General features: G+C 38.8%; 1 protein-coding gene and 1 long non-coding RNA gene across 2 annotated transcripts in view; one reads left to right on the top strand and one right to left on the bottom strand.

The window, feature by feature from the left end:
- LOC133658977 (uncharacterized) overlaps positions 1-25,675 on the top strand; it is a 34,778-nt gene that overhangs the window by 5,279 nt on the left and 3,824 nt on the right. The window contains exon 3 of the long non-coding RNA XR_009827579.1: positions 25,313-25,453. This is a non-coding gene — a long non-coding RNA (uncharacterized LOC133658977). The remainder of the gene's footprint in view (positions 1-25,312; positions 25,454-25,675) is intronic.
- hcn5 (hyperpolarization activated cyclic nucleotide-gated potassium channel 5) overlaps positions 626-25,675 on the bottom strand; it is a 40,637-nt gene continuing 15,587 nt past the window's right edge. Inside the window, exons 5-10 of the mRNA XM_062061543.1 lie at positions 25,307-25,468; positions 19,677-19,770; positions 19,465-19,592; positions 13,807-13,953; positions 13,503-13,740; positions 626-930 (exon numbers count right to left, since the gene is read on the bottom strand). Of these exons, the coding sequence (XP_061917527.1) occupies positions 755-930; positions 13,503-13,740; positions 13,807-13,953; positions 19,465-19,592; positions 19,677-19,770; positions 25,307-25,468 (945 nt within the window). The 3' untranslated portion in view covers positions 626-754. The remainder of the gene's footprint in view (positions 931-13,502; positions 13,741-13,806; positions 13,954-19,464; positions 19,593-19,676; positions 19,771-25,306; positions 25,469-25,675) is intronic.

The raw sequence follows: 25,675 nt of genomic DNA, 5'->3' as shown, positions 1-25,675 counted from the left end.
TTTTTTTTAATCCAAAAACCGACTTAATTTTTTTCCCAAATATCTCCTTTGGAGCTATTTTTGTTGACATTTTGTTAAACAAAACCAGTTTTCTTTTAAGTAATATAAACATGTATCAAAGCTGTTTATATATTTTATGGAGGAATGTAGTTAATCATGCAACTGGCCCCCCAGTGTTATTAAAAAGTATTGATTTTGAATCGAGAATCGATTCTCAATCGAATCATTACCCCCAAGAATTGAATCGAATGGAATTGTGTGGTGCCCAAAGATTCACAGCCCTGTCGGCTACTGTAGCTAGCTCGCTGTCGTACGTCAAATATTTACACAAATATAATAGGAAGGGGATTCACGTGGCCCCTACGTCGCAGTTTACCTGACACATGAAACTTGACAAATTGGGGGTTGCACTATCTACTTAATCCACCAAATGGCAGTAGAGTGTTGAATATCTATATCTTATGTTTTGTGGCAATTCCAACTCTGACCACAGTGTCAGTTGCTTGTGCAGAGTGGCGCCTTCCATCACTTTCAGCAGACTGCATTGCAAAATGATTAAACCCCCCACCCCCAGACACACACACACACACTTTGCAAACCAAGAAAGCACATATGTTGTTGGTGCAGTATTAGATCTTTATTGATTATTGCTGAATAGTGGTGAATCGGAAGACTCATGGCTACGGTAGATATGTCAAATAGTAGAGAGTTATCGCTAACGTTGCGGTTGAGGTGCAGTCCACTTCCTGGTTCCTCACAAAAATCCCGCGCCCAAATATTCGCACTCCACCATCTCCTCCAAGTCCTTCCTGACATCCGGAAAGCCCTGCAGCACCTCCTGAAAGTCGTCCCAGGACAGACTGAAGCACTGGCAGTCGGTCAGCGCCTTCACTGTGGCCAGATGTTTGCCTCTGGACAGCACGCACACTTCTAAACACACACACGCACACAGCCGGGCGTCGTTAATGAGCAAGCACTGATGTGGAGCACAACTGACAATTAATCCCAAATGAAATAAATAAACAAGCCAGCTTTTTGGAGGGGCTGCTTAGCTTAGAAAGACTTAAAGCCTGAGAATTAAACAAATCCCAACGGGAGAAGATAACGTATTTACTTTTAAAGATGCTCACATTGCAAATGTAGTCCTCTTGCATTCCTCTTTCTCTCACAACACATTTGTCATGTTTAAATAAAGCCTTATGTTATTGTTCAGCTGCTAGGGAGAAAGTCACACGTGTTACACTCGCAGCAATTTTATAGCTGACTGCAGCACGGCTGCAACTTCCATTTATATTCTGTTACTTCCATTAATTGTTTGACTAGCTAATAAAACTTCACCAAATCCGGGACTTTAAATATGCGGACATACTTTGACTGCAATAGGGCGCACACGAGAGCAGTATAAAACTATATCAATGTACTGGAATTGTGTGAATGCCCTATGTGCGCAAGTCGCTGATACGCCTAAGCGGAAGTGAAAGGCTTGAATGTCCAGGGTAAGTGGAGTGTGTGGATGTCGGAATGGTTCAAATCGGATGAGAAATGTGGGATATGTAGTAGGTTGTATGATGCCCATTCATTGTCAATGGGCAGAAAATTCCGGGAATTAAGGGAAAGGGAAAACATGTTTTACGTTCGATATATCGGAAGAGTAGTGTGGGTGGATGGTTGAAAAGGTCAAAATCGGGTTTATAAATGGCACAACATTTTGAGTATTTAGGGCATTGTAGAACTATGAATATGTCCATTCATTTTAATGGGAATTTCGGGAAACCCGGGAATTTCAAAAAAAATATGGATACTAGCTCAATTGTCCTAGATGATATGAATGGGTTGGAGTTGGAATTTTTATTTTGTTTTAAGATAACTTTTGTCGTCCCAACTAAGAGGAATGTTTTGAAGGTGCAATGGTCAAAAATGGGTGAAAATTGTGGACTGTGATAACTTTCCAGGAAGAGGTGAAAACGGGGCTTTGGAAAACCGGGAGTTCTGGGAATTCCAGGAATTTTTTTGAACTTGGAAAATTGTAGTTTCATTGTCAAAGGTGAGTGGACGGTGGATCTGTTCGAATCGGTTCAGAAATGTGGGTTATGGAGAGGTGCCTTATTTGCCCATTAATTTTCAATGGGGAGAAATTCCTGGTAATTCCGGGAATACATGGTTGGCGTTCGATATATCGGAAGAGTAGAATGGGTGGGTGGTTGAAAAGTCAAAATCGTGTTTAAAAATGTCGCAACATTTTGAGTGTTTAGGGCATTGTAGAACTATGAATATGTCCATTCATTTTAACGGTAATTTCCTGGGAATATCGGGAAACCCGGGAATTTAAAAAAATAGGGATACTAGCACAATTGTCCTAGATGATATAAATGGGTTGGTGTTGGAATTTTTTTGTATTTTAAGATAACTTTTGGTGTCCCAACATAGAGGAATGTTTTGAAGGTGGAATGGTCAAAAACATTTGAAAAATGTGGACTGTGATAACTTTCCAGGAAGAGGTGAAAACGGGGCTTTGGAAAACCGGGAGTTCTGGGAATTCCAGGAATTCCAGGAATTTTTTTGAACTTGGAAAATGGTAGTTTGATTGTCCAAGATGAGTGGAGTGTGTGCATGGTGGATCGGTTCAAATCGGTTATGGAGAGGTGCGTTAATTGCCCATTCATTTTCAGTGGGGAGAAATTCCTGGTAATTTTGGGAAAACCAGAACATTTTCGAAACCGGGAAACATGCCGTCTTAAATGTCCCAGGGTAAGTGGAGTATGTGGATATTTGAACGGTTCGAATCGGATGAGAAATGTGGGATATGCAGTAGGTGGTATAATGGCCATTCATTATCAATGGGCAGAAAATTCCGTAAATACTGGAAATTTGGGAAAAGTGAAAACATGTTTTGCGTTTGATACATCGGAAGAGTAGTGTGGGTGGATGGTTGAAAGGTCAAAATCGGGTTTAAAAATGGCGCAACATTTTGAGAATGTTGGGCATTGTAAAACTATGAATATGTCTATTTATTTGAATGGGGATTTCCTGGAAAATTCGGGAAACCTGGGAATTTAAAAAAATATGGATTCCAGCACAATTGTCTTAGATAATATGAATGGGTTGGTGTTGGCATTTTTTAAAATCGGTTGAGAAATGTTGACGTAGTAACAGGTTTAATTGAGAATAGGTATTCTTGGAATTCTTGTAATTTCGGGAAAACCGGGAATTTGTATGAAAAAAAAGAACTTTTGTTGTCACAACTAAGAGAAATTATTTTGATGGTGGAACGGCAAGCAAGAGGTGAAAATAGGGCCTTGGAAAACAGGGAATTCTGAGAATTCCCAGAATTTTTTTTAACTTGGAAAATGGTAGTTTGATTGTCCAAGGTGAGTGGAGTGTGTGGATGGTGAATTGATTCGATATGGTTGAGAAATGTTGGAAATGGAGAGGTTTGTCAATTGCCCATTCATTTTCAATGGGGGGAAATTCCTGGAAATTCTGGGAAAACCAAAAAAGTTTCGAAATCGTGAAACATGCCAGCCAACATGCTTGAATGTCCAGAGTGAGTGGAGTGTGTCAATTGTGGAATGGTTCAAATTCAATGAAAAATGTGGGATATGTAGTTGATTTTATTATTCTCATTCATTGTCAATGTGGAGAAAATTACCCAAAATTCCAGTATAAAGGGAAAGGGAAAGCATGTTTTGTATTCGATGTATCGGAAGAGCAGTGTGGGTGGATGGTTGAAAGGTTGTAGTCTGATTTAGAATTGGCGCCAAATTTTTAGGGTTTTGGAGATTGTAGAACTATGAATACTTCCATCATTTTAATTGAAATTTCCTGGAAATTTTGGAATTTCGGGAATTTTTTAAAATATAGATGCTAGCACAATTGTCCTAAATGATATGAATGGGTTGGTGTTGGAATTTTTAGAATCGGTTGAAAAATGTTGACGTAGTAACAGGTTTAATTTCAGAATTCATGTAATTTCGGGAAAACGGGGAATTGGTACGAAAAAAAATATATAACTTTTCTTGTCCCAACTATGAGGAAGGTTTTGAAGGTGGAATGGTTGGAATCGGTTAAAAAATTTGGATTGTGAAAACTTTCCAGCAAGAGGTGAAAATAGGGCATTGAGAAACCGGGAATTCTGGGAATTCCTTTTTGTCACCGGAAAATGGTAGTTTGATTTCTCGGTTGAGAAATGTGGAAATTGTGCAAGTTTGAAAAATGGCCCATTCATTTTCAATGGGAAATCTGGGTGATTTGGCATAATTTTTAAAACAATTTTTGGGGAGCTCACGATTTCCGGTTAGCCGAAAGTTTTGATACTTGAACGGTCCCGACCGGATGAAAATGCCAAAGTTTTGGGGTGGAATAATAATTAACAATTTTTTGGTACATACATTTTTTTGCTTGGGCATTCACACAATATTTGCGATAAGACATGAATCTATCAATAAAAAATGCGTTTGATAAAACCTTCAATAAATGTTTTTTTATTTTTCGTTGCATGAACAAAGCACTTGCGCAGTACTCATATTCACCAGCTTGAGGCGACAGAGAGCAACCTGAGGGGTTTTGACACAATCGTAGCGCCCAATTAACTTATTCACCGGAATGGTGAGGAAGGGAAAATTGGAATTTCCTGGTAACTTCCTTTTTAAGTAAAGTACCAATGATTGTCACACACACACTAGGTGTGGCAAAATGATTCTCTGCATTTGACCCATCACCCTTGATCACCCCCTGGGAGGTGAGGGGAGCAGTAGCAGTGCTGTGCCCAGGAATAATTTTTGGTGATTTAACCCCCAATTCCAACCCTTGATGCTGAGTGTCAAGCAGGGAGGCAATGGGTCCCATTTTTATAGTCTTTGGTATGACCCGGCCGGGGTTTGAACTCACAACCAACCGATCTCAGGGCGGCCACTCTAACCACTAGGCCACTGAGTAGGTCAGCGATCATTTGCAATTTCTTCTGGAATTGCATTAATTAGTTTACTAAAGTAAATTCTGAGATTGAAAAAATCTATTTATTTACAGTGGGCTATATTGCTTTTTTTTTTAAAATGGCCTTCTTCCAATGAACTCCTCTTTCCGCCTTATCAGAATCAGAATCAGAATAGTTTTATTGCCATTTTTTGAGAACGGGTTCACAAACTAGGAATTTTTCTTGGTGCAATCGTGCAACATAAAACACATATTTGGTTAATTGTGCTGAGTCCAGCACAATTGTAGAGCAACAAAGCCAGCCAGTATCTCTTCCCAGGTTCTGTTCTGCTGTTTGCCTCGTTGGCAAACAGAAAGCAACCTAAGTGGGTCAGCGCTTCCCCAGCCAATCAGCAGTGGGGGTTGTTTTTGCCGCACGCTGCTTCTACCAGCTAGCTAAACTTCTAGAGTGGTCCGTTCCAGAAAACAACAGCGAGCCATGTTAGCTGGTTAGCTATGTGGCTTGCAGTGACGGTGCTGGCAAGAAAAACGGCCGACTAATGAGCTCTTTGATGCTTTTTTTGCGTCCTCTGCCGTGGATATTTATTTGTGGTCTAGTTCTTGGGCCACAGTCACACATTTCGGGTAAAAAAACGACCTCAGATGTCCACTCTAGAGGACGTTGGTTCTCAGAACCAATATAACTGCACTGGTGTTTGGTGCGAATCAGTGCCTCTAGAGCAGTGGTCCCCAACCACCGGGCCGTGGCCCGGTACCGGTCCGTGGATCGATTGGTACCGGGCCGCACAAGAAATAAAAAAAATAAGATAAAATACGGTTTTTTTTTGTTTTTTTTTTTGTTTTTTTTTAATTAAATCAACATAAAAACACAAGATACACTTACAATTAGTGCACCAACCCAAAAAAACCTTCCTCCCCCATTTACACTCATTCGCACAAAAGGGTTGTTTCTTTCTGTTATTAATATTTCTGGTTCCTACATAATATATCAATATAGATCAACACAGTCTGCAGGGATACAGTCCGTAAGCACACATGATTGTATTTTTTTATGCCAAAAAAAAAAAAAAAATTAAAATTACCGGGAAACAAACACTGTATTGATCTTTTACTTGTTTTATGCCGCGCACACTTAAAATTAGTCACAGGGTGGCAGTAAAAGCACATACTCTGAGCTCATGGTCAAATTCCTGTACCGTTTTGATGGATTAGAACTAATGATAGTAATCATTCATTATAATTACAGAAAGAAACACCACCTAAGGCTTCCTTGTTGTCGTCCACAAGCTGCAGACATTCTCCGTGTATGTTTTACGCCTGAAAAGTGTTTGTCCATCCTAAATATTCATTTATGTTCCAACACATTTACCTCCGCGTGTTAAGCCCATTTGTGAACTCATTTTTGTTGGTGGTTGAGTGACGATGAGAAAGTACCGACACTCCAACATCTGTGTTGCCTCTGTGCTCAGTCAGCATTGCAAATTAAATTAAAGCTGCAAGCAGCATTGAACGAGTCAGCGGGAAAGGATACTTACCGAAGCCCCGACCCACCATCAAAAATTCAGGAAAATCAGAGTATGTGGAAGGAAGTTACGACTGTTATAATTTTCCACCACAAGAAGGCGATGTTGGTGTCTATCAATGTCTAGTCGTGACCAGTTCCCGATCAGCCTTCTATCAGTTTGAAAGCTGACCCGATCATCTTAAGTGAAGTAATGACAGTTTGATGGTTGATAGCGAGGAGCAGTATTCGCCTTGACCCATCCATCACTTCAAGGTGTCATCATAATCATCAATTGTGATCAATATCTGAATTTGTGGAGCCGTAATAAATGATGAAAGTTTTGTGGCGAACCATCCGATCAAAGTTTGGCGCCACCTATGTCGTAGGAAAAATTCCTTCGCAGTTGATCATCGACCATCCGTCTAGTATCTGTTGTTTTAACCGCAACTCATTTGGTCAAAGTCCCTAGGACGAGTTTGTTCAAGTACAACCCCTGTTTTTGTCCTAAGAACGGCCGATACAAACCAAGATGGCCTACTTCCTGTCTGTTTTCAATAATGGGTTCTTGAGACGTCTCCAGCGATTTTCTTAACGATACGTGAATGTTGTGGCAGGGTCAATTTTTTTCAAATTTTCAACAGGGTGCCAGGGAGTCAATTTCGAAATGTTGTGCACGGGACCCCAAAAATATTAAATATTTTGTTGGATCTGACGCCCATTCAAAAATGGTTGAGTTTTCATGCTTGTTAAGTGCCTCAAAAATGCGATGGAAGTAATAATAAACAAAGCCATTTCAATAGGGCTTTCGCATCCAGTGCGAGCCATCAGATCAAAGGCCTATATACTAAGACGTAGGCAAAATTCCTTCGCAATTTATCATCGCCCCTCTGTTGAGTATCTGACATCTTAACCGCATTTCAATTGGTCAAAGTCCGTAGGAGGAGTTTGTTAAAGTACAACCTTTGTTTTTAGCCTAAAAATGGCCGAAGGAAACCACGATGGACGCTTTCCTGTTTGTTTTTTTAAATTTGGTTTCTTCAGACTTTTATGTGTTTCCTGTCATGATAGACGTGTCCACAGATTTTCGTGACCTTACGTGAATCTCGTGGCAGATTTTCAAGGGGGCGCTAGAGAGTCAAATTTGAAAATTTGTGTTTAGGAACCAAATCCTATCAAATTTTTTGCTGGACCTGACTCTCTCGCAAAAATTGTTAAGTTTTCGTGCTTGTTAAGTGCATCGAAAATGTGGCCAAAGTATGAGAATAATAATAAACGAAGCACTTTCAGTAGGGTCTTGGTATTTTTGCTGCTCGGGCCCGGTGCGAGCCATCTGATCAAAGTTTGGATCCATGCCACACCCATATCCTAAGGCGTAAACAAAATTCCCTTGCAATTTACCATCGCTCATCTGTCTAGTATCTGTCATTTTAACGGTGGCTCATTTGGTCAAAGTCCCTAAGACGAGTTTGTTAAAGTACGACCCCTGTTTTTGTCCTAAAAACCGCAGAAATAAATAAAGATGGCCGACTTCCTGTTTGTTTTCAAATATGGGTTCAAGAGACTTTTATGTGCTTCCTGTCATGTTAGACGTCTCCAGCTATTTTCGTATGAATATGTGAAACTGTGGCCGGGGAAAAATTTTTCTAATTTTCAATGGGGTGCTCGAGTCCATTTTAAAATGTTGTGTTCGGGACCCCAAAAATACCACGTTTGCAAAAACTGTTGAGTTTTCATGCTTGTTCAGTACCTCAAAAATGTGGCCAAACTGGGAGGAGAAAAATATACGAAGCAATTTCAGTAGGGCCTTGGCATCTTTTGCTGCTCGGGCCCGGTGCGAGCCATCAGATCAAAGTTCCCTCGCAATTTACCATCGCCCATCTGTCTAGTATCTGTCATTTTAATGGTGGCTCATTTGGTCAAAGTCCCTAGGACGAGTTCGTTAAAGTACAACCCTTGTTTTTGGCCTAAAAACGGCAGAAGGAAAACTTCCTGTTTGTTTTCAAACATGGCTTCTTGAGACTTTTATGTGCGTCTTGTCATGTGAGATGTCTCCAGCGATTTTCGTAACAATACGTCAAACTGGTAGCAGGGGCAAATTTTTTCTAATTTTCAACCGGTCGTGAGTCAATTTGAAAATTGTGTCTTCTGGACCCTAAAAATATCAAATTTTGGGCCAGTCACTCTTGCAAACATTTTTGAGTTTTTCATGCTTATGTGTCTCAAAAATGCGATCGGAGTGAGAGAATAATGATAAAAGAAGCCATAAAAATGTAAATGAATATATAAATGTAAAGTTTGAATATTACATTACCTAGAATGCTTAGCGCTGTAGACAGGATCAGGAGGTCTGAGCTACCCGGGACGACAACATTTGAGAAGTTTGATCAATAAAGAGTTGCTATATTGTTGTTGTACACAAGAAAAAAACATGAGTTTTGATTAGACCGCTGATTTGGAGCGCTCAAGGACACATTCCATTGCCGAAAATTATGCCTTTTTGGCCAAAAAGTGAGGGGTAGTTGCGGATTTTGGACAAAGTTGCGAGGCCGTGCATAACTTGCCAGATCGTTGAATTTGTGTGAATTAGCACGATTGTACGTTGCCAACTAGTGGCCTGGCATGCGTACCACACGCAATCCTCTTGCCAATAAATTGTGTGTTTACTTTTTTAGTGTTTTATTTTGACAGAAGAACTGACACATTCATATTTTGTGTCCCTGATGCTAAATTTGGGCATCACAACATGTTTGGAACGCCAAGGAATTGTTGTATGAGGAGATTTTAGGTAAACGCTCAGGACGAAGGAGCACAAAGTCCTAAAGTCAACCTTTACTTCTGTTAATCTTTTATTTTGGTAATGCTTTATTGTTCCTAATCTGCCTCCCCAAACATCAACAACACGGGCATGGTAATCCGTACAAAAACTGTTGTTACTTTTTTAAATCACAGCCAGGATTAGTGGGAGTTTTTACTGGAAACCATTTTAGCAGACAGATGACGGAGAGATTTGGGCAAAAACATTTCACCGGCAATATCTTGCAATCTGGATTATGTTTTATTTTATTTTTCTCTCTGACCCGGCATGTTTTTGTATCTGTGATGGCGCTAGCTGGCTATTTCTCGTCTCAGGACCGTTCATATTTGAACCGATACGGCACCAATTCCCGGCACTTGGGAAACCAATTTTTTGGTGTTTTTGTGTTAGTAAATGTTAAAAGTTTGACGATGAAATAGTATTTTTTAATATAACATTTGAACATGATCTTATGAGAACTGTGCTCTCCAGTTGCAATTTATTGTGTTATCACATTTGAGTCTCATTTGTAATGCAGTTTCACTTGCAAGATAGTAGGACTGTATAGGCCTGTGGTGTCCGAACTATGGCCCACGGGCAAAGTGCGGCCCGCCAGCGTCTTCTTTTTGGCCCGCGAGACGTCATGAGTTTAACTAGATGTGGCAATTCCTGAAGGAATTGCGTGTGAATGCTCCAATGCTGAAGTTGAACTGAAATGCTGACAGAATGTAGTTTGAATGTTGGAATAGTTTGTATGTTGGAATGGTTTGAATGTTGAAGAGTTTGAATTTCCAGGAAAACCGGAATTTGGTTTGGAACTTGGGAAAGTTGGATGAGTGGGATGTGTTGATGTTGGAATGGTTTGAATCGGTTGAAAAATGGGCGAATTGTGGAAGTTTAAAAAATGGACAATTCATTTTGAATGTGGAAAATGTCCCTGAAAACTGGGAATTCTTGGAAATCTGGATATATTTTTAAATTTTGAACTTTGAACAGGCTGAATATTTTGGAGTTGGAACGGTTTGAATCGAATGAAAAATGTGTGAGTTGTGGAACTTTGTAAAATTGTCCCATTCATTTAGATTTAGATTTAGATTTATTGGTCCCCGTAGGGAAATTCATTTTCACTGATCGGACATTTAAACAATAAACATTACACATGACGGACAAAAATAGCAAAAAATAAAAAGGAATTTCATGAAAATTTAGGAATTTTGGGAAAAGTGGGATTTTTTTTGAAAATGTTAAAATACTTCAATGATCTGAATGAGTTGAAAAGGCTGGTGTTGGACTTTTTCAAATCGGCCGAGAAATAATATTACGGAATTTCAGGAAAACCGGGAATTTTTCCAGTTCAAAAAACAACTTTGTTTTTTGTCCTGATCAAGAGGACTATTTTGACGGTGGAACGGTTCAAGTGGGTAGAAAAATGTGGAAGGAGTAGTCGCCAGAAAAAAGGGTTTGAAAAAAAGGGAATTCCTGGAAAAAAAATTTCGCTTGGAAAAATTATAGTTTGAATGTCCAGGATGAGTGGAATATGTTGAAGGTGGAATGGTTTGAATTGGTTGAAAAATGTGGAAATGGTGGAAGTTTGAAAAATGGCCAATTCGTTTTGAACAGGAAAAATGTCCCAGAAAACCTGTAATTCTGGGAAATCTGGACATTTTTGGAATTTGTCAAGGGAAAGCTCGCAATTCCCGAATTGGCTGAACAGTTTGAAATTGGAACAGTTTGAATCGGATGAAAAATGTGGAAGGTAGAGCGCGCCAAAATCTGGAGAAGAAGAAGAATAAATAGATTAATTTTGGTGTAGAAAACCATATGTGTGAATGCTTTGGAGCAGGAGTCCCCAAACTAATTCAGCGTCCAAAATCTGGCCCGCGGGGAGTCCCAAGTTAAAAAAAGAATTAAAAAAAAAAATATATATATATAGTTATTTTTATTATTATAATTTTTTAAATCTGTCCTTTCTAATCCATTTTCTACCGCCTGTTACTTTTGGGGTCTCCTAGCTACTCAGGCAAATCCTATTGTCTAAAAATGCATTTTCCCATCGATAACCTGACCTTGCGCTTGCGCCGCAGTGTCGGGCGAGCGCGTGGCAAGTGCGCGGTCTTTCAGTCAATTAGTGTGCGAGAAATATATATATATATATATATATATATATATATATATATATATATATATATATATATATATATATATATATATATATAAAATATATTATATATTATATTTATAATATATTATATATATATAATATATATATCATATATTATATATAATATATATTATATATATAAATAATATATTATATATATATATATATATATATATATATATATATATATATATATATATATATATATATATATATATATATATATATATATATATATATATATATATATATATATATATATATATATATATATATATCAGTGGCGTGCGGTGAGGTTAATGTCTGGTGAGGCACGACTGCATCATCACAGTCAAAATTAACAAACATATGAACCTGCAGTGCAGGTGTACCTAATGTTGTGTCCCTGTGGTCGTTCGCGGCTCCTGCAGCGCGAGCATTGTTGTTTTTGCCCTTTTTGGCTTCTTGTTAAGTGACTTTTTTGGGTGGATTCGGTCTTGCACGTGGAGGGTTTGGGTGTGGGCTTTGGTTGGTGTGGCCGCGGCGCTCCCGTCGGGGGTGCATTCTGCGGCGGAGGTGCTTGGCACCAGGAGGCGGGGTTATGAGACGAGCCTCACACAGTGTGTCTTCGCAGCAGAGTTTTATGAATGCTCAGCACTAAAAATACGTTACACACATACAATTGTTGACAAAATACACTGTACATTATATACCTCAGCTAACTAAACTATGGAAATGTATAATATAATTCATATAGCAATACGGTCTCACTGCACAGCAGGCCAGCAGTTAGCCGAGTCATTGCGCACAATCCATGTTGAGGCACAAATCAGTGACGTGCCTCAACTGGCTGCTGATCACCGCACCGTCTCTTCTCAGTATTTGAACGGCAAATGTGAAAATAAAAATAAAAATAATCCAAAACTGGTGAAGTTAAATGGAAAATAACTTTAGTATAATCACTGGATACATATAACAATTTAATTAATTTTTTTTCTTTTTACTTTTTTTTTTCTTTCCATGATGGCAGGTGAGGCCGTGCCTCCCCTGCCTCTAGTATATATATATATATATATATATATATATATATATATATATATATATATATATATATATATATATATATATATATATATATATATATATATATATATATATGGCCAAATATTTTTAACCCAATGCGGCCGCCGAGTCAAAAAGTTTGGGGACCCCTGCTTTTGAGCATTCACACAATAAGAAATCTGACCTGTGGGGTGTTTCCAACTTAATTTTAAATATTTGACCATGAATTGCAATTGAAAGGAATACATCACAGCAATTACTTATATGACACAAACCAAACAATTCATGGCGCCACAAAAAAAAATGCAACCAACACAAAAATTAAACACATAACACAACCTGCACACCTAACTTTTTGGCTATAATAAAAAAAACCTCTAAACAGTACAACATTTTTTAAATTACACATATTTTAATCCATTACAATGCATGATGGGACAAATGTAAAACACTCCCTTCACACTTGTGTTTGGCGCATTTTAGCTGCTTGATATAGAGCGATCACTCTGTCACTGCTTTTAAGTGCAATGTGCACAAATAAAAGTTTAGTTTCTCAAACAGTAATGTGTTTATATAATTTAAAGCCGTGAACGTTTTCATGTTAGAATTCGAGCGAACTAACTGCTTCTCCAGTAATAGAGCAGTATCCCCAGTCTTCATTTTTTTAAATGCTATCAAACATGGTTTTTTGATCATTTTAATATAAAACGGTAATAATGTCAAGAGTTGTATCATTATACCGTTTATCGTTACATTCCGAGTGCCAAGCTTGTGGCAACGTACTGAAAAGGACTTGAGGCTGCCAAAGGTGCATCAACAAAGTATCGAGCTAAGGCTGTAAATACTTATGTGCATGTGATTTTTGAGTTTTTTTATTTTTAATAAATCTGCAAACGCTTTGAAACAAACCTTTTCACATTGTCATTATGGGGTATTGTGTGTAGAATTTTGAGGACAAAAATGGATCTATTCCATTTTGGAATGAGGCTGTAAGATAACAAAATGTGGAAAAAGTGAAGCCCTACTTTCCAGATGCACTGTAGGTGAACACTTTAGTAAATCAAACGCACCTCCAAAGAAATCGCCGTCGCACAATTCCCTCCGGAAGGAGTCGTTCTCCTCCAGCACTTGGCCGTGGTCGATGAAGAACATGCGGTCACCCGGCGCGCCCTCCCGCACGATGACGTCGCCCTCCTGGTACAACTCGTACTCCAGCTCGTGGATGACGCTGTTGAGGAAGTTCTCATCCCGGCTGCGGAACAGCGGCATGTTCCTCAGCAGGCGGCTGCACATCACCGTCAGGAGTTGCTGTGGCGGTGACAGCAGACATTTTAAAGGAAGGTCAGGGGCGCGGAGAGGAGGCGAGCTCGTTACCTCTTTGAGCGCCGACGACACGGTGTGCATGACTTCCTGCTCGTCGAACCATTTGCCGCCGTAGCGCGCCTGGTAGTAGTTAGTGATGCGGAGCTGCAGCTCTGGAGGGAGCTTCATGAATGTCATGTAGTGCTCCAGGCGAGACATCTGAGGAGGACACACCCCAGGTTTTGTGTTCTTAACACCAACATCTATAGCTTTAAAGTCTGCAAAACACACTTTTTATTGAGGTTGTAACTAGAGATGTCTGATAATGGCTTTTTTACCGATACCGATATCAACCTAACAAGGCCACCGGTCTTGATAATATTCCCTCCAGATTCCTCAGGGACTCTGCCTCCATCATTGCCCCGATCATCACGCACATAATAAACCTATCAATTACACAAGGCCAAGTACCAAAAGATTTTAAGATAGCAAGAGTAACTCCCCTCTTTAAAAAAGGAAGCAAATTGGAACCTGGCAACTACCGACCTGTTTCTATTCTCAGCTCCATTTCGAAAGTAATGGAGAAAATAGTTTATGAACAGGTCGATAGTTACCTTGCCACTAATAAACTCATGTACAAATTCCAATCCGGCTTCAGAACTAACCACTCCACTGACACATGCCTTCTCTATCTGACCGACCACATCAAACATGAGGTGGACGCGGGCAAATACTGCGGCATGGTCATGCTGGACCTTCAGAAGGCCTTTGACACCGTTAACCACGCTATACTGTTGGATAAGCTCAGAGCAATCGGATTTAACAAAACCTCTTGGAGCTGGATGCAGTCTTACTTGGAGGGGAGGGAGCAGGTGGTAGAGGTGAACGGCACCGTGTCCCCCCCCCTCTCGGTGAACTGTGGAGTCCCCCAAGGCAGTATATTGGGACCTTTACTGTTCCTAATATACATAAACGACATGTCATCGGCATGTGACTGTGAATTGTTTTTGTTTGCGGATGACTCTGCCCTGCTGGTATCCGGCAAGGACAAGTCACAGGTGGAGAAAATCCTCAGTGCTGAGCTCTGTAGAATTTGCACCTGGCTCGCTGACAACAAGCTATCCATCCACTTGGGTAAAACAGAATCCATCCTGTTTGGGTCCCACATCAAACTTAAGAGAGTCAATCACTTCACCATAAAAGTAGGTGACAGTGTCATCACCAGGAAAGATGAGGTCACCTACCTAGGTTCCATTCTAGAGGCTAACCTTTCCTGTGATAAAATGGCAACCAAGGTAATCAAAAAGGTTAACCAACGAACGAGATTTCTCTACAGAATTTCCTCTCTGGTCAACAAAAGCACCTTGAGGATTCTGGCGGGAACTCTCGTTCAACCCTTTTTCGATTACGCATGCACCTCCTGGTACCCTAGCACCTCCAAAACCCTCAAATCTAAACTCCAAACATCTCAGAACAAGCTAGTCAGGTTACTTCTAGACCTCCACCCCAGATCCCACCTCACTCCTACCCACTTCTCTAAAGTGGGCTGGCTCAAGGTGGAGGACAGAGTTAAACAACTTGCACTGAGCCTAGTCTATAAAATCCGCTACACCTCCCTGATACCGAAGTACATGTCAAACTACTTCCTTAACGTAAATGACCGCCATAACCACAACACCAGGGGGTGCTCCACTAACCACGTTAAACCCAGATTCCGAACTAACAAAGGTCTTAACTCATTCTCTTTCTATGCCACATCAATGTGGAATGCGCTCCCAACAGGTATAAAAGAAAGGGCATCTCTATCCTCCTTCAAAACCGCTATAAAAGTTCACCTCCAGGCAGCTACAACCCTAAACTAACACCCTCCCCGGATTGCTAATAATCAAATGTAAACAATCAAATGCAGATTCTTTTTCTTATGCCTTCTGATCTCTCTCTCTCTCTCTCTCTCTCTCTCTCTCTCTCTCTCTATGTCCACTACTTGATGTCCATACCCCCCCCCCACCCCACCCCCCCTCCACACTCCTGATTGTAAATAATGTAAATAATTCAATGTGATTATCTTGTGTGATGACTGTATTATGATGATAGTATATATGATAGTATATATCTGTATCATGAATCAATTTAAGTGGACCCCGACTTAAACAAGTTGAAAAACTTATTCGGGTGTTACCATTTAGTGGTCAATTGTACGGAATATGTACTTCACTGTGCAACCTACTAATAAAAATCTCAATCAATCAATCAATCAACCGATACCGATATATACAGTCGTGGAATTAACACATTATTATGCCTAATTTTGTTGTGATGCCCCGCTGGATGCATTAAACAATGTAGCAACGTTTTCCAAAATAAATCAACTCAAGTTATGGGAAAAAATGCCAACATGGCACTGCCATATTTATTATTGAAGTCACAAAGTGCATTATTTTTTTTAAATGCCTCAAAACAGCCGCTTGGAATTTGGGACATGCTCTCCCTGAGAGAGCATGAGGAGGTTGAGGTGGGCGGGGCCAGGGGGTGTATATTGTAGCGTCCCGGAAGAGTTAGTGCTGCAAGGGGTTCTGGGTATTTGTTCTGTTGTGTTTATGTTGTGTTACGGTGCAGATGTTCTCCCAGAATGGGTTTGTCATTCTTGTTTGGTGTGGGTTCACAGTGTGGCGCATATTTGTAACAGTGTTAAAGTTGTTTATACGGCCACCCTCAGTGTGACCTGTATGGCTGTTGACCAAGTATGCTTTGCATTCACTTGTGTGTGTGTGGAAAGCTGTAGATATTATGTGACCGGGCTGGCACGCAAAGGAAATGCCTTTAAAGTTTATTGGCGCTTTGAACTCTCCCTACGTCCGTGTACACAGCGGCGTTTCAAAAAGTCATAAATTTTACTTTTTTGAAACCGATACCGATAATTATGAAACCGATAACGATAATTTCCGACATTTCATTTTAAAGCATATATCGGCCGATAATATCGGCAGTCCGATATTATCGGACATCCCTAGTTGTAACTCAGGCATGTCCAAACTACTACGTCATGACTTTAATAATTGGTCTAATGGACAACATGAGTAGTTTAGGTCTCTGACATTTAATTATGCACCAAAATCAAACACATGCAGCATTTACTTATATGACCCAATGCAATCAACCTTCCCTAAAAAAAAAAAGAAAATCCAACCAACACAAAATGTCAACAGACATAGTCCCACATAACACAATCTTTAATTATGCACTGAAAACAAACATGCACAGCATTTCTTTTTATGGCCCAATGCAAACAACCTTCCATAGTCGTGGTTAAAAATAATGAAATAAAAATTCAACCAACACAAAATGTCAACAGACATAGTCACACACAACACAACCTTCAATTATGCACTGAAACCAACATACGCAGCATGTACTTTTACGACCCAATGCAAACAACCTTCCCTAGTCATGGTGCAAAAAATAAATAAAACATCCAGCCAACACAAAATGTTAACAGACATAGTCACACATAACACGACCTTTAATTATGCACTGAAAACAAACATGCGCAGCATTTCTTTTTATGACCCAATGAAAACAACCCTCCCTAGTTATGGTTCAAAATAATGAAATAAAAATTCCAACAAACACAACATTTCAACAGACTTAGTCACACACAGCACAACCTTTAATTATGCACTAAAAACCAACATGAGCAGCAATTACTTGTATGACCCAATGCAAACAACCTTCCCTAGTCATCGGACAAAAACAAAATCCAGCCAACACAAAATGTCAACAGACATAGTCCCACATAACACAACCTTTAATTATGCACTGAAAACAAACAGGTGCAGCATTTCTTTTTATGGCCCAATGCAAACAACCTTCCATAGTCGTGGTTAAAAATAATAAAATAAAAATTCAACCAACACAAAATGTCAACAGACATAGTCACACACAACACAACCTTCAGTTATGCACTGAAACCAACATGCACAGCATGTACTTATATGACCCAATGCAAACATCCTTCGCTAGTCCATCCATTTTCTACCACTTGTCCCTTTTGGGGTCGCGAGGAGTGCTGGAGCCTAGTCATGGTGCAAAAAATAAATAAATACAGCCAACACAAAATGTTAACAGACATAGTCACACATAACACAACCTTTAATTATGCACTGAAATCAAACAAGCTCAGCAATTTCCTTTATGACCCAATGAAAACAACCCTCCCTAGTTATGGTTCAAAATAATAAAATAAAAATTCAACAAACACAACATTTCAACAGACATAGTCACACACAGCACAACCTTTAATTATGCACTAAAAACCAACATGAGCAGCATTTACTTGTATGACCCAATGCAAACAACCTTCCCTAGTCATGGGACAAAAAAAACTAATCCAGCCAACAACATGTGAACAGACATAGGCACACAAAACACAACCTCCTCACTAAACTTTGTGGACTTTATAAAGAAATGTCCATGCACCATAACAATTTCCAACTTACACCCATTTATATTCATTATAAAGCATGATGGGAAAAATTTAAAACACTAGCCACATGTTTGGCGCATTTTAGCTGTTTGATATTTCTGATTGATTACAAAGCTTTTAAGAAGGTCGTCACGGAAGTAAACATGGTAGGAATCAAACTTTCACACTCCTAATATCCAATTTTATTCGTTATATATCCATTATATTAATATAATACATCTCTGCCAACTCAGCGCCATTCAGCTAAAGACTTTCATCACTTTGTATTCTTCATCACGGGACAAGGACTTTTGGCTAATTTTAGGAAGAAAACAATATTTTGCGCCTCCCCCCACTCTGCGCAGTGACTATAAATAGTAACAATTGTCTATACAATTTTAAGTACACCTCTGGATAACATTGAATTCTTATTAATATTAAAGCAAACACAAAATAAAAATATATAGATCAACTTACAACAAAGAATAACTTTATTAAAAAATTTTTTTAGTTTGTAGTTTGAAAATATTTAAAGTGCATTCATTTGAATTAATTTCTGCTTAGGCTGCTGCCCCCGCAACCCGACCCTAGATAAGCAGAGGAAGATAGATGGATGGATAATTTGCCTAGAAAAAGTTTATATTTTATAATAAAACTTACTGAAATTAATCCGTTTTAACATTTTTAAAATAATTTTATAAATTTTTCTTAATTTTATAATTTAAATAAATTTAAACTGTTAGCATTTTTTGACTGACTTCAACCATTTGATATAGAAAATTACAATTAAACTCAATATGTCATAACAAAATTCAAATTGATCAGCAACTCAGGAGGGAGGGAACTCACACGGCCCCATTTGTCACAGTTTACCCTGACACATGAAACAAGACAAATTTGGGGGCGCACAGTACACTTAAGAGTGATGAATATCTTAAAATGTGTTTTGTGGCAATTCCAACTTGGCTATGTAGATCGGCGCTTTCCATAATTTTCAGCAGACTGCATTGCAAAATGATTAATCCTTCCTCTTTGAGAGGAGCGGTACGACGGTACCCTGGCCTGTTGCTGTTCAAAAACAACGTTAGCATCGTAGCTCACATGCTAGTGTAATTCAAACACCCAGATCCCCACTGGTCGCGAGTTAAGCCCACAGGCTGTTAGGTCATCGTCCGGCACAGCTCTTAAGAAGCGAGGTTTTACGCGGCGCACAAACGCAGCTCATTCGCGTTAGGGCTCCAGACGTGACGGTGTCCCCGTGTGCCCACCTTGCTCTTGTACTCCTTGGAGGCGGGGTCGGTGTTGGCGATCATGGCGGTGGCGTTGGCCACCAGCACGGTGTACATCAGGCAGCCGGACACCATGCTGACCATGACGATCCACATCTCCACGTAATCTGCGGCACAAGTCACCGGGGTTTTACTTTTTTGAATTGGACGGCGAGTCGCACGTGCAGCGGTGGAGAAAGGCGTGCTCTCACTTGTGGGGGCGTCCATGGAGCCGTAGGACAGCGCGATCATCTGGGAAAGAGCCCGGAAGACTCCCCAGGAGTACTTGACGATGACCGTGGCGTTCTGGAAAGTCACATTCATCTCATTTAGCAACAAGACGTGCGGCACACACCAATCACATTAGTCTCTGCACGTCAGCTGTCCAATCAAAACGTATGTCTGTTTTTTTGTGTGGATGAAGCGGAAACAGCAACCTGTAAACGATATAATCAACTCTTTAACGATCAAAGCACACTATTGTTGTAGCTCACACCTACACTGCAAAAACTGAAATCTAAGTAAGATGAAATATCTCAAATAAGGGTGATATTTGCTTATTTTCTGTCTGATAAGATAATTCTTCTCACTAAGCAGATTTTATGTTAGAGTGTTTTACTTGTTTTAAGTGTTTTGGTCCTAAATGATCTCAGTAAGATATTACAGCTTGTTGCTGAGATTTGATGACCTATATTGAGTAAAACATGCTTGAAACTAGAATATCAAGTGTTGCAAAGCTGTGTCATTAACACTCACAAGTATAAAACTACTTTTTTAAAGTAATAATTTCTTATTTCAAGCATGAAAAAAAAAAATCATGACTTTGACACAATTGTGTCTCATAATTAAAACAGATGACGGCCAAATGGACTTTGCTGTTTTATTTTCAATGAAAAAATAGAAAATACTTACTCAATATAGTAGTACGGTTGGCACGGTACAGTAAACTGACAGTTAATATTTAAACATTTAACATGTGACATTTCTAATAATTTTGAACAGAAATAGTTCATGCACATTCAGATAAATTCTTCAAAATTACAATTAAAAAATGTTTGGCCGGGGGCCAGGCTGTATATATGCGCACTAATTGACTGAAAGAGCACACACTTGGCGCGATGATGTCATGTTGTCGATGGAAAAATGCATTTTTTGCCTGAGCGGCTAGGAGACCCCGAGAGTAACAAGCGGTTGCCTAATTGTTGCCTTTCCATTAAGAATGATTCCCGAGCGCGGCTACGCTGCTGCCCACTGCTCTCCTCACCTCCCAGGGGGTGATCAAGGGGATGGGTCAAATGCAGAGGACAAATTTCACCACACCTAGTGTGTGTGTGACAATCATTGGTACTTTAACTTTAACAATAAATTAGTTTTTAGTATAAGTAAATGTAATGCCTAGTGCATATCATTATGTCAAGATAATGGCACTAGCATTTACTTAATTTAAGAATATTTTTCAACATATTGAGCAAAAAGGTCTCTTTTTTTTTTTTCTACCAAGAAAAGTGCACTTGTTATTAGTGAGAATATTCTTATTTTAAGGTATTTTTGGGTTCATTGAAGTTAGCTGATTTTATTTGTTTTGGAAAGTCTTGACAAGTCAAATTTTCTTGTTCTATTGGCAGATAATTTTGCTTAGTTCAAATAAAATACCCCTCATTTTTGTATTTTTTTTTTCTTGTTTTTGAACACTTACTTTTTGCAGTTTACTTCCTGTTCCTGTCCACAGCGATAAGCCTTCCGGACTATAAGGCGCCACTATTTCCCTACACTCTGAGCTCTGCGGCTTATAAAACTGTGCGGCTAATTCATGGATTTTTCCTCGCTGACGGCCATAAAGCAAATAGTTTCCATTAAACACAAGCAAAGACATTGAAAAGGTGTGTTGTCGTTTGCCATCTTTTGGACGAGTTCGGCCACTACAGGTGCTGCAGAATGAATGCCTACAAGTATTTTAAACTTAAGCTTTAAACTGGAAGTACAAGTGCTCTTCTGTCTTCTAATCGGCCATAGCGTTTCTACTCTTAGAGATTCTTCATTCATCACTCCAAGCAACATTTGGAAGTTTTACAATATAACTAAAACAATTCTTTCTTACCAAACCGTCCCATGTGTGATGTCTGTTGGAGTGTTTTCATGCATATTTGTACGTGCTATCGTAATGTAATGAAGCTGGCATCTTTAGCATCTACGAGTGTCTGTGTTATTACCATTAACTTACGAAGGCATTCTTTTTCTATTGTTTCACTTTCGTAAATTCACCAAAACGTCGCCGTGGAGTTATTGAGTCTGTTTAGCTGATTGGAGAGCTACCTTCCGCAGCTCCATGACGATGACTTCTGTTTTGTTTGATCAGCCGTGTTACTGACACTGTTTGGAAACAATTAAGGTATGTAACAAAACATTTACTAAATATTCTGTGTAAATAACTCATTTCATAACATACACTATATATCTGTGGCTTATAGTCCGGTGCGGCTAATATGTGGGCAAAAAACATGCGGCTTATATACCGGTGCACTCTATAGCCCAGAAAATACAGTACCGTTTTTTTCGGACTATAAGTCGCAGTTTTTTTCATAATTTGGCCGGGGGTGCTATTTATACTCAGGAGCGACTTATTTGTGAAATTATTAACACATTACCGTAAAATATCAAATAATATTATTTAGCTCATTCACGTAAGAGACTAGACGTATAAGATTTCATGGGATTTAGCGATTAGGAGTGACAGATTGTTTGGTAAACGTATAGCATGTTCTATATGTTATAGTTATTTGAATGACTCTTACCATAATATGTTACGTTAACATACCAGGCACGTTCTCAGTTGGTTATTTATGCCTCAAATAACGTACACTTATTCAGCCTGTTGTTCACTATTCTTTATTTATTTTAAATTGCCTTTCAAATATCTATTCTTGGTGTTGGCTTTTATCAAATACATTTCCCCAAAAAATGCGACTTATACTCCAGTGCGACTTATATATGTTTTTTTCCTTCTTTACTGTGCATTTTCGGCCGGTGCGACTTATACTCCGGAGCGATTTATACTCCGAAAAATACGGTATATAAACATTTACTTCTCATTTGACGTATTTATATGTGTATTCAACATTTATGTACATAGGGTGAGACAATTACGAACATAATTTCATTCGCAATGCTGACCTAGCAAAGAGGGAGCATTTACGTGTTAGAGATGTTGGAGTGTGATGATAATCTCTCATCTGTCATTTACCAACAAAAATGAGCGCCATAGATCGCTCTCAGCAGATCACAAATGTTAACGTACGGGGGTAAATGTCTTGGAACATAAATGAATGTTTAAGAAAGTGTCACGGAGAACGTCTGCAACTAGTGGACGACAATGAGGAAGCCTTTTGTGGGGTTTCTTTTCATAATGACTATTTTGTGTCTAGTTTCAAGTGTGCTATAAAACGAGTAAAACATCAATACAGTGTTTGTTTTTCCAGTTTTTGTTGACATTGTGCTTTTTAAGGTTACAAAGAACACGTTAAAGTTTCCAAAGTGCGGCCTGGGGGACAAAAACTAAATTAATAAAAGTAGTAGAAGAGCAATCTGGTGAAACGTAACGAGAAAATGTTGCAAAATTTCCACTAAAAACGCAATTTTTATTTTATTTTATTTTTTAAATAAAAACTTATATTCGACGGATAGATCCGAAGTTGAGATTTAAGCGTTAAAAGTTTAAAAAAATATATATATATTGAAAATAATAATGCATCAAAATAAAAGTTATGGATTAATTGAACTATTGAAGGCTCTGATTGCTTTGAAATATTTTATGGGGAAGATATTGCATTTTTGTGTGTTTGCAATAAAAAAAACTAAATGTTCAAAATGTATGACTAATTTTAACCCTTTTATGAGCGGGATTCTTTTGGATCCCTGAGACCTTTAGTGTAATGTTTTTGTAAATAGTCCTTTAAAAAGAAACACAATCAAAATCAATGTTGTATATTTTGTGTCTGCCATAAAAAACTAAGCTTTATTTTACAAAAAGCGCATAACATAAACAAACAAAAAACATTAAATGAATAAAAACCTATAATCGACGGATAGATCAGAAGTTGATCTAGAGATTTAAGAGTTAAAAGTAAAAAAAAAAAAAAGGATGATTTATTTAACACTTTTATGAGCGGGACCCTTTTGGATCCCTGAGCTCTTTAGTGTGATTTTTTTTTAAATTGTCCTTTAAAAAAAAAAAAAGAATCAAAATCAATGTTTTTATGAATTATTGACCAACTTAAGGCTCCAATTACTTCACATCAAATATTCCACTCAGACATTTTTGTGGAAAATATTGCATATTTTTGTGTTTGCCATAAAAAGTTTTATTTGACAAAAAGGGCAGAAAACGTAAAATAATTAAAACCTTTAACTGGAGGATAGAGCTGAAGTTGATCCTGAGATTTAAGTGTTAAGAGTAAAAATGATATATAATGATGGGACTTTTTTTTAACACTTTTATAAGTGGGACCTTTTTGGATACCCAATCATTTTAGTAGTATTTTGTGAAACTGTCACTGTTCAAAAAATAGTAATGAAATAAAATCAATGTTGTTATGAATTATTGACCTATTTTAGGTTCCAATTACTTCACATCAAATATTACACTTTGAAATATTTTTTTGGGGAAAACTGCAAATTGTGTGTGTTTGCCAGAAAAAACAAAGTTTTCTTTGACAAAAACATTAAAAGAAAAGAAAAATGTATAATCAATGAACAGATCTGAAGTTGATCTTGGGATATATGCCTGGAAAGTAAAAAAAAAAAAGTTTGACTTGTTTTAACACATTTATGAGTGGGACCCTTTTGAATACCTGAGGCCTTTAGTGTAAATTTTTTGTCCATGTTTAAAAAAAAAGAAAGAAAAAGTTGTTATTAATTATTGAGCTAATTAAGGCTCCAATTACTTCACTTCAAATATTCCAATTTGAAAATGTTTTTGGGGAGAATATTGCATAGTTTGTGTTTTTGCCATAAGGGTTTTATTTGGGGAAAAAAGGGCATGAAACATAAATAAATAAAAACATAACTCTCAAGTTGATCTGTTAAAAGTAAAAATATATATATTACAATGTATGACACTTTCATGACTGAGACCCTTTTGGGTCCCCGGGACCCTTAATGTTCATCAAAATTAAGGGGAGGTTGATGTTTTTGAAAATGAAATTTTTTAAAATGGCTTCCGAATGCTTTCTTTTTCCAGCGTGCGGCCCAGTGGAAAAAGTTAGGACATAACAGACAGACAGGGCTCTGCTGTCTGTAACACACACACACCGCAAAATGAGCTAACGTTACGCTAAAAGCAAATTAGCCTTCACCTCAAGCCAGGACTGCGAGCGAGCCGAGCTGCCTTTTATATTTCTAGAAGGTCAACGGGCTCATAGTCATGTTACTAGTAGTTGTCGTCGCCATGTCTCTTCTTCGTTCTTCTGCTTCGTCTCTGTTTTGTTTTTCGGACATTACTACTTGCCGTAGTTTTGAAGCAATGCATGATGGGAATCCGGATGTTGTGTGTCAGTGTATTAACGGGCCGGCTGGAATAAACACACGCTGAGAAATAGCTCCGTGCCTGCCTACTTTTATGGGTTATAGATAAACCTATGGATAACGGAGACATATATAATAGTCTCCTTTCCAGGTGAGAGAGGACGCTAAAGGCACGCCCCCAATATTGTTGTCCGGGTGGAAATCGGGAGAAATTCGGGAGAATGGTTGCCCCGGGAGATTTTCGGGAGGGGCACTGAAATTCGGGAGTCTCCCGGGAAAATCGGGAGGGTTGGCAAGCATGAGTCAATGTCAGCTGTCGTACCATCAGGTTTTCCTTGCGGACCCAGCAGTCGGTGGGGAACTCCTCCAGCATGGGCACAAAGTACTGGATGCAACCGTTCCAGTGGCACAGCAGGAAGATCATCATGAAGAGCGAGAGCACGCGGAAAAACAGACGCACCACCTCCAGGTTAGCGTTGGACACCTGCGAGAAACAACAACTATAAGACTTCATTCTCATGTATTTCACACAACAACAAAACAAAACATGATGGTAGCTGTCACCGTGTTAGCATGCTAACCTCTTATGCTAATTTTGTACTCGTTTACTTGGTAATCTAGTAACCATGGATTCCGTTTCTTGGCGACCGCTCAGAAGCATGCTAGCTATCCCCTTTTAGCATATATGTTT

Source organism: Entelurus aequoreus, linkage group LG10, assembly GCF_033978785.1.
Source record: "Entelurus aequoreus isolate RoL-2023_Sb linkage group LG10, RoL_Eaeq_v1.1, whole genome shotgun sequence".
Taxonomy (NCBI): Eukaryota; Metazoa; Chordata; class Actinopteri; order Syngnathiformes; family Syngnathidae; genus Entelurus; species Entelurus aequoreus.
This window is presented reverse-complemented; position numbering and strand designations above follow the sequence as displayed.